Raw genomic sequence first — 18,632 nt, 5'->3', positions numbered from 1 at the left:
TCCTTATGACTATAAAATTGTGTAACACCTTAAACTGAGCCTCTGGTGTTCCAACAATGATGACCATCCTGCTTTTGCAATCTGTTCCATCTGCAGGGGCAATCTGAAAGAGGGCAGAGTCAGAATAAGAAAAACCAGCCTCCATTACGTTTCCAATTCCCCCACCAGACAAGTAACGAGACCGTGCCCACCGACATGGTCATTGAGATTCACAACTTCTTCACTGCTCGTCACTTACCTTGATTGACGCTCCAGCAAAGTGTGAAAGCTGTTTGATGTGTTGACCCTGTTTTCCAATGATGGCTCCCACAGCAAGCGCTGGGATGAACAAGTGAACCGTCTCGGACTCCGGCTGTCCCTGATGGGTGCAACACATTAGGACTACTGTGACAAGCCAAGTGCACACAAATCCAGGCTTCAAATGCATAAGTTCAAGCAAGTCAAGTTATTTACAGACTTCACACATGCTGGAAACAGATTTGGAAAAGCTTAGTCCTGCAGCAAATAGTCATGTCCAGCGAGAGTTTCTCTACAGCAGTAAAGACCTTGCCATTTATTCATAAGAGAATGGGCACAGCAATGCATCTTCAACATGCAAAATTCAGTATACATTAAACCTGTGCGCCAAGAAGGTGCTCCCTTCCAGTAGGTTTCAGTGTAATGGTTCAATCGCACATGTTGCTCATTGGCCAAGAAAAAAAAAAAAAAAAAAATCCATTTAAGGTCCATGAGATAAAGTAATTTTGGTTACCACTCTACATAGAAGGGGGAAGGATCTGCACACTGCTTGTAAAAGACAATTTATTGGGAGTAGCAACGTTTCGATCATAGATCTTCAGGCATCTTACAAAAGTTAAAAAAGTCAGAATAAGTACAGGAGGTCTGCACAGTTGATTGGAAGTTAGGTAATCAGCTGATAGTCAGCTGTTCTAATTAGACCTGATGAGCAATTGTTAGAGATAAACAATCCTGATAAAAAAATTAAACATACAGCAAAAAAACAAAAAACAAAAGCAGAAACAACATTTTAAGCACAATATAACCATAAGTAGTCACAAAAAAGGTTTTAAATCAAAATCCAAATTGAGGCCTTTAGGTGACAGGGTATTGAGGTAAAATATATAAAATGCCTCTTCTTAGAAGAACACTTGATATCCCCTCCCCTTCTTGGGACTTTTACATGTTCAATCCCAATGTATCTCAACGAGGAGGGATTGTGTTTCATGGAATTGAAGTGCACCGCAACAGGATTTTTTTCATCACAAGTTCTTATACTGCTTATACACCGAGTGGTTTTTCCTATGTATGCCAAACCACAAGGGCATTTAATCATATAAATAACATTTTTACTGTTAAAGGAAACAGTACCTTTGATAATCTTTTTTCCAGTGTGGATGGGTGAAGTAATGACACTTAGAAGTAAAATTACATTGTGCACAATTGCCACACTTGTTGCCAGATGGAATAACATAAAAAGTGTGAAGGTTGCTCAGGTGGCAGATCGGCTCTAACAATTTGATCTCATATTTGGAGCGCGTTTGTACACAATGCGTGGAGAATCATTGAAAACCATTTTTAAATTGGAGTCAGATTTCAAAATGTGCCAATGCTGTTGAACGATGTCTTTAAATGAGTTTCCCAAGGGGGAGAATTGTATTGCACAAAATGGCCTATAACTATCAGAATTGACTCTTCTCATTTTAAGACAATCATTTTGGTTGACATTTTTAAACCGCTCTACAGCATTTTGCACCCAGTCTTCTTGATATTGTCTGTCTCTAAATCTTTTCACCATGTCACTGTGTTTGGCATACGATTCATCTGAACTGCATATACGACGCACCCTGTTGAATTGGCCAATTGGGAGGCTCTTTTTTAGGGTGGTTGGATGGAAGCTTTTGCCGTGCAGGATGGTATTCCTGTCTGAAGGTTTTCTATACAAGTCTGACAATTTGTCTTGTTCTTTTGTAATTAAAATGTCCAAAAAATTAATTTGTAGATCATCATAATTGACTTTGAGGCGGCTACTACTAACATTGAGAAAATTCACAAAATTAAATAGTTCATTTGAAGTACCTGACCACAGCAGAAAAATATCAATATACCTTCGCCAGAGGCCAATATGATGGAAAAAAACATTATGTGACCTATTAAATGGAAATTCATGTTCAAAGAAACCAACATATAGCAAGGTATAGGTTGGGGCCATGGTGCTACCCATAGCTGTGCCCTTCACCTGTAAATAGTGAGCATCTTTATACATAAAAGCATTTTTGTAATAACCAACTTGGTCAATTCTTTAATGCAGGTGATACTAGGTTTCATATCCAAATGTAAAGGTCGTAGATAGAAATCAACTGCTTCAATACCTCCCTCATGTGGTATATTTGTGTATAGTGATTCCATATCAAGTGTCACCAGTAACATATTTTTCACAGAAATCGACTGTAAAACATTGATCATATCAATTGTCTTTTACAAATGATGGTAATATATTAACATGTGGTTTTAAAAAGAAATCAAATGTAGAAATTTTTTCAGTTAAAGACCCAATACCAGATATAATGGGTCTGCCTGGTGGTTGCTCAAGGTTTATATGGATTTTGAGTAATGTGTATATCACTGGTCTAATAGGATAGTCAATCTTCATGAAATCAAACACTTTTGTGATATCACCACTTTCCAAGAAGTGACTGAATAGTTTTTTTTTTATTCTTCAGTAGGGTCTGAGTCACGTTTTTGATAAAACAGCTGATTGGAAAGCTGTTGGTTGACTTCATGGTCATAGTCACACAAATCCATTACAACTATAGATCCACCTTTGTCTGCTGGTTTAACAATGATTCCTGAATCTCTTAAGTTCCAATAAGGCCTCTTTCATCCCATGGTAAATTATTATGAGTCCCATGAAGGGGATATCAACAGTATTCTTCTAAGAAGAGAGGCATTTTATATATTTTACCTCAATACCCTGTCACCTAAAGGCCTCAATTTGGATTTTGATTTAAAACCTTTTTTGTGACTACTTATTATATTGTGCTTATACTTGTTAAAAATGTTGCTGTTTCTGCTTTTGTTTTGTTTTTTTGCTGTATGTGTTTAATTTTTTATCAGGATTGTTTATCTCTAACAACTGCTTATCAGGCCTAATTAGAACAGCTGACTATCAGCTGATACCTAACTGCCAATCAGATGTGCAGGCCTGTACTTATTCTGACTGTTTAACTTTTGTCAGATGCCTGAAGAAGATCTATGATCGAAACGTTGCTACTCCCAATAAATTAAGTCTTTTACAAGCAGTGTGCAGATCCTTCCCCATTCTACGTACGTTTTTGATTTGGCACCTGCTGATGTTTGTCTTGGATATGTGCGCCCTCCACCACATTTTGGTTACAACTCTACAACCATGTGGCAGGCTCCCCTGAGCATGATTCTGCACGCACCTGTCTTAGTGCTGAAAACTCCAACAACTGGGGGGAAAGGTGAAGGCAGACAAATCAAACCCAAGGCTCCTGGAGCTACAATTTGGATTTCCACAATACAAGACTCTTCCTGAGGACCTATCTTGAAAAAAGCCATGGTAATACAAGCAAATATTACAAAAATTTACCAAAAAAGCCCAAGCATACAGGAATGAATTATCCCAAAGGACCCAAGAGAACCTCAGGACCAGAAATAAGACATTGATAGAGTTTGAGTCATGAAAGAAAAGTTGATAATCCACCTTTGAGAGCGCTACAACACCACAGTCTAAAAAGCCGCTGACCAAGGAGGAAGCCATTAATCAACAAGAGTACAATATGCCTCGCTGGCCGTAACTCCGCCAAAATGTGTCAGTCTTAAACAATATTACAATATGCGTATTACCAACTTATAACAAGGACTTGCGCCAAGTTTCACAAAATTCCACCTAAAAATGTGGCAGTTGATTTCAGAATGCTCCCCTTTTGGGGAGGGAAGGAGAGAGACAGAAATCACCAAGACATAATCCCCCTTTGGGTCTTCGGAGAATAAAAATTGATAGATTCAGAAGCTTTGACAAGTAAATCCCATCAATTTGTGGACTCTTCCATGCTGTTGGGACATCTGTGTTTGGAAAGTGCTGAAAAACTTAAGTTTATATCAAACATAATGACGCAAGAAAGTGCAAGTTATGATTTTTCACTTTGAACTGGGGAAAATATTTTCACACACCAAAAGTGGATAACATTTATATTACCGGTAGGTGCAATGAATTTTGTAACACTGCCAAATCAAACACTATTCTGCATTTTAGATAAATGCATAACTCCAAATCAAAGCATTGGGACAGCATGGAAAATACAAATAAACCTGCAGTGATTCTTACATTTGTGTTATTCATTGCAGAAAGTATGAACCCAAGATAATTCCTGTGTTAGCTTTATTTCATTTGTTAGAATCAATCCATTTCTGCATTTCAGGTCTGCCAAAAAAAAGTTGAGGCTGGGGCAAAAATCAAGATTTCAAAAAGTTAAATAACCATGCTATTTCAAAGACTTTAATGTAATTAGTATTGACCAAAGGCTCAGTCTTTGAACAGCAAAAATAGACAGAAGATCTACAAAGTCAAATGTGAGAAAAATGAAATGTTTAAAAACATTAAAAAGCCTTGTGCTGACCTTGACCAGAAGTTTAATCAACTTCTATGGCCTTGGAGGCATCTAGGTTGGACCATCATACAGTAGAAATGTGTATTGTGGTCATACAAATCTGTATTAGAGATCGTTTCTGGAAGAAATGAAACCATGTGCTCCAGATGGGTGGCATGTATTTTTGATTTTTTTCCCCCACAGCAGCTGCACGACGTGGTTACACATGCTGCAGACAACACTATTGCTTTGTATTCTCCAAAAGGTCTTAAATGCCATGAGAAGGAATGGGAACAACACAAAGTGGTAAATACGTTAACGTCCCAATTATTTGGGGGGGCATTTCAATATTTAAATGCAGGACTGTTGGCTACTCAATGAAGATGATCACACAAAACATGAAATACTTAATTTATACAGTCTGCAATTAAGTAAAAATCTAAATAAATGCAAGCATCACCATTTCATTCATTTGTACCTCCTGTCACGTCCCAACTGTTTCTGGTTTGGGATTCTGTTCATCAGAAGTATTTCCCTGAATACACCAACGTCTGTGACTATCAGACAAACCAGAATAGCAACAACTGAATCAGTCTGCAGAAAGATCTCATTATGAAAAACCGGTTTATCCAGGACACGACTAATATGATGAATGACTGCAACCGTGTTATTCAAGGGATTTGGGTTTCGGTGAAATATATCAAGTATACCATGTCTGTCTGTAAATCTTCCAACAAAGTAATTCATTGGATATTTTGCTCGGTATATTATCAAAAGCCACAGTCTAAGTTCTCAAAATCTGGTTCTACCAACAATTTGCAGCGTCCAGATGACCACTTTATACATGAAGACCATTCTGAGCCATGCAAATGCTTCTTGGCAGAAAGATTAAGTTACAGTGCTATAATAGGTTAGTATATTATGGCCAAGGTTGTTTAACAGTCAACCAACAGATTACTGGTTGCACATAGATAAAGGCAGGGGTCTCAAAGTACTGGTCCGGGGACCAAATCTGGGCGGTGGCATGAATTCAGAATTACTCTTGTAACTGAATGATACAGTGCAGCTGTACAACATAAACTCATTCCTTCAAATTAAAGCCTGGCTCATTTATATATTCTGAAGTTACTTGGGGCTTATTTTCAAAAATATTTTTACATCTGCCAACGAAATTGGGCAGAGGTTATGTTTTCACCCGTTTGAGAACAGCCTGTAACCCACACTTTTTCCATACATCATTATGAAGCTTTTCCTGAAGATTGACATCCTGATAGGCAAGAACTGATTCAATTTAAGGGCAAAGGTCAAAGTCAGGAAAAAAACAAAAAAAACAAAACACTAAGTAACACTGAACAAGTTCTCGAAAATTCATAACTCAAGAAATATCAAATTTCTTTCATATACGAGAGTGTTCTGTAGGATGATATCCTTTACCGAAAGTTTGATCTGGATCTGATCCAGATTACAGATTTTGTACCCATTTAAATGTAACATTGAAGACCTCATTTAATGTATATTTTACATTACATCTTAAAACGTGCTTCAATCACCCTCCTATTTGAAAGTAAGGTGCAGACTAGCACTCAATCACCTAACAGTTTGATCAGATCTGATCCCAATTGTGGATTTTATGGACATTTGAATTTAGTATTGAAAAGCCCATTTGGTGTACATTTTGCATTATATCTCAAGAGTTCCTCAGTCACTCATTTGTGACAATGACTGGTACTGGAACTCAATGAACAGACCAAGTTTGATCTGCATCTGATCCTTATTGTGGATTTAGTGGTTGATTTTAACATTGAAAAGCCCTTTTGATCTATATTTTTTGTATTATGTTTTAGTCTATAAAACACCACTTCTAACAGGACTTTGACCTTGGGGAACCCCTCCCTCCCCCAAGGTAAAAAAAAAAAAAATTGTGGAATTGGCAACTAGTCCTGGCAGAGGTTTGCGTTCTACAAGCGTGGTGCTCCAGTTTAACTATGCAACTGGTCAACAGCACTGTGCAGTTGACTGGCTGCACAGACTGATGGGTGATTTCCTTCAATGCATGGATATTTTTCAACTGCAAGAAGAAATCGCTTCCCTTTAAATCTGAGGAAGACCCTTGAGTTTTCTATTGGGTGTTGAAGCGAGCCACTAGACAGAACAGTTCCAGCAGCCCCCAATTAATTACAGTTTGAGACCCCTGGATTACAACCACTCTAGAAGGTAAGAGTTGTAGTCTTACACACCTCTCTGCAGCTTCTCTCCCCCTGCCATCCCCTCATTACCCCATCCCCATAGAGACGGTGTCTGCTCCCAGACTACCAATAACCAGCAAAAATCTATTTAAGCATAAAAATTCAAAAAGAAAAAATAATATAGCACCTTCAACTGCACCACAGACTAAAACAGTTAAATGTGGTCTATTAAACATTAGGTCTCTCTCTTCTAAGTCCCTGTTGGTAAATGATATAATAATTGATCAACATATTGATTTATTCTGCCTAACAGAAACCTGGTTACAGCAGGATGAATATGTTAGTTTAAATGAGTCAACACCCCCGAGTCACACTAACTGTCAGAATGCTCGTAGCACGGGCCGAGGCGGAGGATTAGCAGCAATCTTCCATTCCAGCTTATTAATTAATCCAAAACCCAGACAGAGCTATAATTCATTTGAAAGCTTGTCTCTTAGTCTTGTCCATCCAAATTGGAAGTCCCAAAAAACAGTTTTATTTGTTATTATCTATCGTCCACCTGGTCGTTACTGTGAGTTTCTCTGTGAATTTTCAGACCTTTTGTCTGACTTAGTGCTTAGCTCAGATAATTATAGTGAGCGATTTTAACATCCACACAGATGCTGAGAATGACAGCCTCAACACTGCATTTAATCTATTATTAGACTCTATTGGCTTTGCTCAAAAAGTAAATGAGTCCACCCACCACTTTAATCATATCTTAGATCTTGTTCTGACTTATGGTATGGAAATTGAAGACTTAACAGTGTTCCCTGAAAACTCCCTTCTGTCTGATCATTTCTTAATAACATTTACATTTACTCTGATGGACTACCCAGCAGTGGGGAATAAGTTTCATTACACTAGAAGTCTTTCAGAAAGCGCTGTAACTAGGTTTAAGGATATGATTCCTTCTTTATGTTCTCTAATGCCATATACCAACAAAGTGCAGAGTAGCTACCTAAACTCTGTAAGGGAGATAGAGTATCTCGTCAGTAGTTTTATATCCTCATTGAAGACAACTTTGGATGCTGTAGCTCCTCTGAAAAAGAGAGCTTTAAATCAGAAGTGTCTGACTCCGTGGTATAACTCACAAACTCGTAGCTTAAAGCAGATAACCCGTAAGTTGGAGAGGAAATGGCATCTCACTAATTTAGAAGATCTTCACTTAGCCTGGAAAAAGAGTCTGTTGCTCTATAAAAAAGCCCTCCGTAAAGCTAGGACATCTTTCTACTCATCACTAATTGAAGAAAATAAGAACAACCCCAGGTTTCTTTTCAGCACTGTAGCCAGGCTGACAAAGAGTCAGAGCTCTATTGAGCTGAGTATTCCATTAACTTTAACTAGTAATGACTTCATGACTTTCTTTTCTAACAAAATTTTAACTATTAGAGAAAAAATTACTCATAACCATCCCAAAGACGTATCGTTATCTTTGGCTGCTTTCAGTGATGCCGGTATTTGGTTAGACTCTTTCTCTCCGATTGTTCTGTCTGAGTTATTTTCATTAGTTACTTCATCCAAACCATCAACATGTTTATTAGACCCCATTCCTACCAGGCTGCTCAAGGAAGCCTTACCATTATTTAATGCTTCGATCTTAAATATGATCAATCTATCTTTGTTAGTTGGCTATGTACCACAGGCTTTTAAGGTGGCAGTAATTAAACCATTACTTAAAAAGCCATCACCTGACCCAGCTATCTTAGCTAATTATAGGCCAATCTCCAACCTTCCTTTTCTCTCAAAAATTCTTGAAAGGGTAGTTGTAAAACAGCTAACTGATCATCTGCAGAGGAATGGTCTATTTGAAGAGTTTCAGTCAGGTTTTAGAATTCATCATAGTACAGAAACAGCATTAGTGAAGGTTACAAATGATCTTCTTATGGCCTCGGACAGTGGACTCATCTCTGCGCTTGTTCTGTTAGACCTCAGTGCTGCTTTTGATACTGTTGACCATAAAATTTTATTACAGAGATTAGAGCATGCCATAGGTATTAAAGGCACTGCGCTGCGGTGGTTTGAATCATATTTGTCTAATAGATTACAATTTGTTCATGTAAATGGGGAATCTTCTTCACAGACTAAAGTTAATTATGGAGTTCCACAAGTTTCTGTGCTAGGACCAGTTTTATTCACTTTATACATGCTTCCCTTAGGCAGTATTATTAGACGGTATTGCTTAAATTTTCATTGTTACGCAGATGATACCCAGCTTTATCTATCCATGAAGCCAGAGGACACACACCAATTAGCTAAACTGCAGGATTGTCTTACAGACATAAAGACATGGATGACCTCTAATTTCCTGCTTTTAAACTCAGATAAAACTGAAGTTATTGTACTTGGCCCCACAAATCTTAGAAACATGGTGTCTAACCAGATCCTTACTCTGGATGGCATTACCCTGACCTCTAGTAATACTGTGAGAAATCTTGGAGTCATTTTTGATCAGGATATGTCATTCAAAGCGCATATTAAACAAATATGTAGGACTGCTTTTTTGCATTTACGCAATATCTCTAAAATCAGAAAGGCCTTGTCTCAGAGTGATGCTGAAAAACTAATTCATGCATTTATTTCCTCTAGGCTGGACTATTGTAATTCATTATTATCAGGTTGTCCTAAAAGTTCCCTAAAAAGCCTTCAGTTAATTCAAAATGCTGCAGCTAGAGTACTGACGGGGACTAGAAGGAGAGAGCATATCTCACCCATATTGGCCTCTCTTCATTGGCTTCCTGTTAATTCTAGAATAGAATTTAAAATTCTTCTTCTTACTTATAAGGTTTTGAATAATCAGGTCCCATCTTATCTTAGGGACCTCGTAGTACCATATCACCCCAATAGAGCGCTTCGCTCTCAGACTGCAGGCTTACTTGTAGTTCCTAGGGTTTGTAAGAGTAGAATGGGAGGCAGAGCCTTCAGCTTTCAGGCTCCTCTCCTGTGGAACCAGCTCCCAATTCAGATCAGGGAGACAGACACCCTCTCTACTTTTAAGATTAGGCTTAAAACTTTCCTTTTTGCTAAAGCTTATAGTTAGGGCTGGATCAGGTGACCCTGAACCATCCCTTAGTTATGCTGCTATAGATGTAGACTGCTGGGGGGTTCCCATGATGCACTGTTTCTTTCTCTTTTTGCTCTGTATGCACCACTCTGCATTTAATCATTAGTGATCGATCTCTGCTCCCCTCCACAGCATGTCTTTTTCCTGGTTCTCTCCCTCAGCCCCAACCAGTCCAGCAGAAGACTGCCCCTCCCTGAGCCTGGTTCTGCTGGAGGTTTCTTCCTGTTAAAAGGGAGTTTTCCTTCCCACTGTAGCCAAGTGCTTGCTCACAGGGGGTCGTTTTGACCGTTGGGGTTTTACATAATTATTGTATGGCCTTGCCTTACAATATAAAGCGCCTTGGGGCAACTGTTTGTTGTGATTTGGCGCTATATAAAAAAATTGATTGAATTGATTGAATAGAATTAATCTGGACTTTAGATGCGGAAAAACCCTGCCCCCTCTTCCTGCAGCAAGCAGCCACAAGCCGTGCAAAGCACTGTGGGATAGATGACTTACAGTGAGGGGCTGGCTGCTTGCTGACAGCATTGGCCAATATGGCCCCTCACTCCCATAAGGAGTGCACTAAAAGGAAGAGAATCACATACAACCTGAGTTTCTACACAATAAAAGGCTTTTGTCTGAACAATTACACCAATCTGATGGGGAAAGACTCCGTTGCCTCATCTGTACAGAGCAGATGTGTGAAGGACATCTTAGAGTCACTTACTCCAAATGAACATCCAGGAAGGGCTCCAGGAGGTGGGATACTAGACATGGAAGGGCCCATCCCTGATGCACCACTGGGGAATAAACCCAAAGTGCTCAGGTTCAAGCCTGGAATCAAGTTGGCCTGGAGCTGCAAAGAATCAGAATGTTTCAGTCACATTACAATATACATAACCATCAATACTGTAAAACAATCCCTTTTACATGGTTTAGTCCTGATCTCCAATTAGTCCATGAGCCAGTAGTTAATTTTGTCCTAATCAGTATTGCTTCAAGGAACACATCTTGGTGTACCATGGCCTACACAATGTATGCTAGCCATCGCAGGGTGGTAGCTACAGCCAGGTAGGGGTCAAAGAATTATAGAGGTCAAAATTTAAAAATACTCCAATTGTTTTTGAAAAGTATACCATACTTGTCTTATAATTCCAAAACAGTTTGGACCATCTATGGCCAAACGTTGGGGAGTAAAAACAGCAAAAATGGTGACAGGTTTCTTTCAGTTGGTACAAAGTTCAAAAAAAAAGTTGCTCCAGTTTCTGTTGAAAGTGATGCAAATTATTGGTTCAACTAAAAGGATTAATAAATGGAATGTTTTGACCATGATTAATGCTTGGTCTCCAGAGTAAAAAGGTCAATGTCCATTGGATTCTATGATGTGTATTATCCTGTAACGCGATAGCTAAGCAGGACACATGGTGCAAACCATTTCTTTTTAAAACCCTATTAACCAGTAATTTGCATCACCAGAATTGGCACAATTTTTGACCCCTGTACAAACTGAAATCAACCTTTACCTTTGCTGCTGTTTTCACCTCATAACATTCAGTCAGGTAGTCCAAACTATACCTTTTTGGAATCTTTATCAGACAATGTGGTATAGTTTAATATGACTAGAGCATTTTTCAAATTTGACCTCTAATTCTTCATTGATCTCTACCTGGGTACAGCTAGTCTTGGGATGGCTCATATTTTGTGTTGGCCATGTTACACAGACTGGATTGTAAATAATTTAGTCCCCTTAAGTGATCAAAAAAAAAACAACCTACTTGGTCCATGGACTAAATCTTTGAAGCCTGCCAAAGGACATTAACATTTTCATTTTTGTTTGTTCGTTTGAATTGAAGCTCAATAATCACAGGTCAAAGGCAACATCCAATCCTTGATCCACATCTCTCAACATACACCACTGCCATTTTATAACAGATTTAATTTGAAATTCTGAATTTTTAAGGGGCAATTGAGAGGTTTATGGCCTGTCCCTAAAAAAGGCAGCTGCGGTTCATCTTTTGCATTCTGACAAACCAACATTTCTCAAGAAAGCCTGAAGTTTTGACTCGCTGGGTGCAATGTTGGGAAATGAAGAAGCACACCCTCAAAATTTCTCAATTGCCCCTCATAACTGGGCAAGTTAATTACATAGCACAAGTTGCCACAGTGGTCTAATGAGAGCCAACTTCTTGTCCCTCAAAGTGGTTGCTTTAGGCTCAACATACCTTGCTAACATTCCTTTGAGGAACTGGGTGACTAGCCATGAGTGAGCCAAGCCTACCTTTTTAGGGTTACAGAATCCTCAAAATAGCACAGGAAACATTCACCTGTAAGCCAACATAGGCCTGAGCAATCGGTACTCTCGCTTTCTAACACACTCAGGTTACGGCAGTAATCCTAATGCAAGACTACTCGATCCCGTCACAAAATTAATCCAAAACAATTATTCTAGAAAGATTTCTGCAAAGTTATTTAACAAGTGTGGTGACCTCAAGAGCCCACTTCATGCACCATTACAAATTTATATATTTTTTTTTAATTCTAACATTTTATTGATATGCAGCCTTTGACAAAAAGGATAAAATCACCATAAAGGATGTTCACCTAGTTTTCTTTGTAAATGGGGGGAGGAAACGAAGAGCTCAACAGCTGAACATTCTGGATACATAAAACACACCTCAAGCAAATCAATTGTTGGAAATAATGGAATATTGTTTTGCAGATTGAATGTAAGTGAAAAAAAATATACTGGCACAAGTCTAAAAATGCAAGTGAGTCTGAAGTGTTTACTGTCCTCAAGTGGTTGAGCTTTGCTAATTGAAAGGAAACATGACCTCAACATGTTTGTTCAACTCAAACAGTGCCAAAGGATTATAAAAGTTCTTAAGTAAAAAAATACAACATGAATGGAACAACATGAATGGAACAACATGAAGGTTGCTCCCAGTAAACTGCATCTAACATTTGGTATAAGTACAAACATGGGACGATTAGCAATATCAAAATGCCACAATAGAAAACAAAACAAAAACGGGTGGATACAGGAGCCCCCGCTTGTGACAAAACTAACAAATCAACTGAAGTGGAATTTACAAGCAAAAAAAAAAGTTAAATAAAAATATAAATAAAATTGTTCTGTGCATGTGTTTTTATAAAACACCAAATATATAAGTGTGGACTCAAGCATAGAGACTCTTGTTTGGACTATTACCACTCCAGCAAAGTCAAATATTTGTGCAACTCATTGGTTGTGCTGCACTAAAGCACTTTGTACTTGTGTCACTAACTAAAATAGGAACGCATATTATTGGTGGAGTTCTGCTGCACTAGTGAAAATATGCATTTCCAATAATTTGGGTTCAAGTTATGATGCACATTATACAATTGAAAGTTAAAAAAAAAAAAGATTCCAGGACAGGTGATCACAACTGGAAAACTTTATAAAACAGAATGGCAGTATGCTTCACCTGAGTCTTCAGATAAATCAGTGTGCTTGCAGACTTGAAAAATCATTTTGGGAGGAGCGGCAAGTGCCATTGCTCAACTTCTCTCCCCTAGATTTTAGCATAAACCATCAGATGTGACCATGGATTGTTGCCTCTTGTTCTGTCTTTGTGTTCAAGTCCATCCAAAAATAGGTGCTGCTTCTTTTCAACTATGCTGCGTGTACCTCAGCACCCAGTCTACAACAGACTGGCTTAACAAAGACTATGGTATATTGACTTAATGAAAAAGTGCTGGCTCAAAAAAAATAAAATCACTTTATCACATTTTCACTCCTTTTTTTCCCCCAGCAGTTTGTGAACAGCCTGTAACAATTTTTCATATAGTTTTTTTTTTTTTTTTTTTTTTTTTAAACAGGATTCATATCCTGATTCAATTTTCAAGGTCATAGGTTAATTGAATTTGTTTAATAAAATAATGCACAAAATATATACGTAATTGCCCATTAAAATACACAGAACAAGAAAGTGAAAAATATGAGTTTCCATTGTGGTAAGGAAAAACCTCATCCTTTAACACAATGAATTTTCAAAAAATAAAAAGTTTTCATATTTTATAGCACTATGCAGGATGGGTCCATCGTCTGACAGTTTGACCTGGATCTGATCCAGATTACAGATTTTTGTGGCCATTTAAATTCAACATTGAAAACCCCATTTAATGTACATTTCAGGTCAAATGTGCCCCAATCACTCATTTGAAAGTGAGGTGCAGACTGGCACTCACTATCACCTGACAAAGTTTGGTCCGGATCCGATCATGGATATTTGAAATATTGAAAAGCCCATTTGGTGTACATTTTGCATTATATCTCAATCAAAAGTGTCATTTTTCTCTTATGGATTTATTTACACCACCAATCCTGGATGGAGCTTCCAATTTTATGCCCGTTTGTCTTCCAGTTATCAGCTGGAAACAAAGTGCCAAAAAGCAATGACAAATTCTATATGGCAGAGATAACCAATGTTTTCTGAAAATCATCTGACAAAGAATTTAGAAACTGAAAGAGGTGAAGAAAAAAAAAAAAAAACCCTTTTAATTCAAGTGCATGAACTAAATACATATTCCTGACATTTGATCACATCTAATTCATCTTATGAAAAGTCACTTCTAACAGGACTTTGATTTAGAAATTTTTTTTTCAAGGTTAAAATTTATGGAATTGGGACTGGTGTTGACGGAGGTTTGCACTCTACAAGCACGGTGCTCCAGTTAAACTGATTTATCCTCTTACAAGTGATTATTAACCAGTAACCTGCTTTTCAGTACATCTAACATAATGATATACCAGTCTGCTGTAAATCTACAGCGCACAGCACCTTTGCAGGTGCCACGGCGTGCGCAGCATGGATGAAAGAAGCACCATTTGTTTGTGGATTGATGCCAACACCATGAAAGAAGACTGAAGGAGAGGCAGCCAACAGCAATCTGTAGTCACATCTGACCAGTTTTAATCCCCAAATCAGGATGGGTGGGTTGGGGAGCTACACAATTGGGCGCGCTTGCTGCTCCTCCCAATAAACCAACCTTCAATTTATTGATTGTACAACCTGTGCAGGCATGCTGAAGGCTCAGGTAAAGTGTGCTTTACATTGTTTTACAGAGGGATGAGAAATGTCCAAGTCTTTTTGCCAAGTATCACTATCTTTTCTAGTGGTCATCACCTAAAACAGTCCACCAGTTTCAATACAACTACATATGCGCTGTAGCGCATTGTAGGATGACCAAATGCCCCATTTTCCCAGGACGTGTCCTGTTTTCACTTTTTTTTTTTTAAGAATGTGATGACAATATCCTGGTTTTCACTGTGCCATTAAATTGACTGGCATTCAGGGAACTACTAATTGCCAGAACTATAGGCGGAATGGAACAACTGGTAATCGGTAGAATGTGTCGTTTTTTGCATATATTACACCCAAAACAAGTATTGATGAGATGATCAGGTCTCACCATTGAAATAATCAAGGTATTTAGCCACTATATAAAGCTATAAGTCAACATGAGAAGCCCCAATCTCTTGACAGAATGGCAGAACAGGAACTTGTGTGGTTCCAGCTAGCGTTACTGAGGATACATTTTCCAATAAACCAATCTGCTATTCCGACGATTAGTGCTAACTGGAAAAAAAAAAGAAGATACATTTGTGCTTTGAACATAAGGGGGGGGGGGGGGGGGCGGCATTATCTTGACAGTTATCAATATCTTAGAGTAGGGGGCATAGTAAGGTGCTGTTCTGTCCGTCATTCCGTCAATGATATCATTCCAGTTCCGCCAATTAGTACCTGCTGCCAACAGAGCATCTCGGTAATGCTGCGTTTACACATAACGACGACAAGTCACGAATGCCACGAAGTACACATTCTTGGCCGCTGATCACGAATGTGATGATTCGGGGCAGAGGCGTCAGGTGTTCTCAGGAACTGCTGCAACCTGTTACCATATGTTACGATTAATGGCACGTGTTGCTGGAGAATTATCAGGAATCATTAAGCACGGTTAAGAATAGTGTTCCGCGCTATTGCGCATAACAGCACATCGTTAAGTTCTGTCACGTTGTGAACGAGGTGAGTTGTCTCCACACACCCATAATCATCCAACCGAATTCAGATCACTCCAGTTTTTCAGAAGAACTTTGCGACTGCATGCATAGTTGGGCTCTATGTCGTGGAGTGGCGCAGAGAGGAGGAGGAGGACAGAGCCAGATGTGTGGCTTCATGTGGCTCTCGTCTCGCGCATTTTCCCAAACATCATGCACATGCAGCAGGTGGAACACCTGCAGGAGCGCGCTGAAGAGCACAGAAATTAGACTTTTAGCCGAGTTGGTGTCAGCAATCAAACTGAATGCAGTGCAGCAGGGTTTAATTGTGCGCACGCTTCTTCCTCCGCTGGGCTGGAGGAGGTGCAGAAATGTCTGGCTGCACTTGAGTCTCCTCTCGCTCTTCTGGTTCTTCTGGCTCAGACTCGTTCTCCCGCTCGTCGGTTAAAACAGCAGGTGGAACACCTGCAGGAGCGTCCTGAGGAGCTTCAGCAGAACTGTGGAACGACATTTGGAGCCGAGTTTAATTGTGCGCACGTGACAGAAAACTGATTCGTCGTGGCGCACAGTGAAATGTGACGCAGCGTTACAAGTCGTGTCAACATTTGACAGTTTCCATGTCACTTCGTAATAACGCGTGACAGTTTGGGCTCCAAGAACCATCACAGGAACCACTACAAACGTCACGTTCTATTAAGGATTACTACTCAAGACGGATCAATACGCTCAGTTGCGACCTCCATGACGTGAGAAGAAATGAGGGTGGTGTGTGACATTTGTGGAAGATTTTTTGACAGGCAAAAAAAACATGCTCCACGAATATCAAGAATATCACGCACCAACACGCACTATTAAGAAACCTGTTCAGATGCGTTAAGTCACATTAAGAATGTCAGGAATGTGTCACGAATGACAGAAAAATGACATTCGTAATGCGTCTTGGTTATGTGTAAATGCATCATAATCAAAATATGGTCACCCTACCACTGTGCATATAGTTTGCCACTGAACTCGGTTACAATTTAAATGCAAATACACACGTACACACACAGAGCAGGTGTCACGTTTCCAGCAGTACACTGAAGTTCAACCAATAACTGCGCATATTCCTGTTAGTCATTCCAACAAGCACAAAGTGCAACACTACGTGCAAGTATTATGACAAGGTGCAAACATCTTACCTTGCTGTAGTCCAAACAGGAGTCAGTTAATAGTGCCAGCATGCTTGATATGCTGATTGTTATGGTGTTAAGCGTTTTTGCAACTTTGTTATGGGGGGGGGGGGTCCAACTATTGTCTCAGACCCAGTTGACAGAAAACAGCATAATACATGTAGGGGTAGAAACAGTTTTACCAACTTTGATTTTCATGCACACAAATGTATCCAGTTACGATTCAGGGCCACAGCGACTTTTCCCAGACTTCGAGAAAAAAAAGTCATAATATTACAACAAAACTTGATTAAAGTATGTTACTAGAATCAAGACGTAATTTTGAGAAATAACTTGTATTATATTAATAAAGTCATATTACAAGAATAAATGCAACATGAGATTTAATATGAGAATAAACTTGTACAACCCCTGGGAAAAATTATGCAATCACCGGCCTCGGAGGATGTTCATTCAGTTGTTTAATTTTGTAGAAAAAAAAGCAGATCACAGACATGACACAAAACTAAAGTCATTTCAAATGGCAACTTTCTGGCTTTAAGAAACACTATAAGAAATCAGGAAAAAAAATTGTGGCAGTCAGTAATGGTTACTTTTTAGACCAAGCAGAAGAAAAAAATATGGAATCACTCAATTCTGAGGAATAAATTATGGAATCATGAAAAACAAAAGAACGCTCCAACAGATCACTAGTATTTTGTTGCACCACCTCTGGCTTTTATAACAGCTTGCAGTCTGAGGCACAGACTTAATGAGTGACAAACAGTACTCTTCATCAATCTGGCTCCAACTTTCTGTGATTGCTGTTGCCAGATCAGCTTTGCAGGTTGGAGCCTTGTCATGGACCATTTTCTTCAACTTCCAAAGATTTTCAATTGGATTAAGATCCGGACTATTTGCAGGCCATGACATTGACCCTATGTGTCTTTTTGCAAGGAATGTTTTCACAGTTTTTGCTCTATGGCAAGATGCATTATCATCTTGAAAAATGATATCATTTCCAAACATCCTTTCAATTGATGGGATAAGAAAAGTGTCCAAAATATCAACGTAAACTTGTGCATTTATTGATGATGTAATGACAGCCATCTCCCCAGTGCCTTTACCTGACATGCAGCCCCATATCATCAATGACTGTGGAAATTTACATGTTCTCTTCAGGCAGTCATCTTTATAAATCTCATTGGAACGGCACCAAACAAAAGTTCCAGCATCATCACCTTGCCCAATGCAGATTCGAGATTCATCACTGAATATGACTTTCATCCAGTCATCCACAGTCCACGATTGCTTTTCCTTAGCCCATTGTAACCTTGTTTTTTTCTGTTTAGGTGTTAATGATGGCTTTTGTTTAGCTTTTCTGTATGTAAATCCCATTTCCTTTAGGCGGTTTCTTACAGTTCGGTCACAGGCGTTGACTCCAGTTTCCTCCCATTCATTCCTCATTTGCTTTGTTGTGCATTTTTGATTTTTGAGACATATTGCTTTTTATCCCATCAATTGAAAGGCTGTTTGGGGATGATGAAATCATTTTTCAAGATG

The 18,632-nt window shown here is 38.9% G+C and overlaps 1 protein-coding gene across 1 annotated transcript in view; it reads right to left on the bottom strand.

The window, feature by feature from the left end:
- Positions 1-18,632, bottom strand: part of igf2bp3 (insulin-like growth factor 2 mRNA binding protein 3) — a 48,931-nt gene that overhangs the window by 6,450 nt on the left and 23,849 nt on the right. Inside the window, exons 10-12 of the mRNA XM_034161039.1 lie at positions 10,609-10,737; positions 239-358; positions 29-103 (exon numbers count right to left, since the gene is read on the bottom strand). Coding sequence (XP_034016930.1) covers positions 29-103; positions 239-358; positions 10,609-10,737 — 324 coding nt within the window. The remainder of the gene's footprint in view (positions 1-28; positions 104-238; positions 359-10,608; positions 10,738-18,632) is intronic.

This window comes from Thalassophryne amazonica, chromosome 20, assembly GCF_902500255.1.
Source record: "Thalassophryne amazonica chromosome 20, fThaAma1.1, whole genome shotgun sequence".
In the NCBI taxonomy this organism is placed as follows: Eukaryota; Metazoa; Chordata; class Actinopteri; order Batrachoidiformes; family Batrachoididae; genus Thalassophryne; species Thalassophryne amazonica.
The sequence above is the reverse complement of the archived record's forward strand: the minus strand, read 5'-3'. Positions and strand labels throughout refer to the sequence as shown.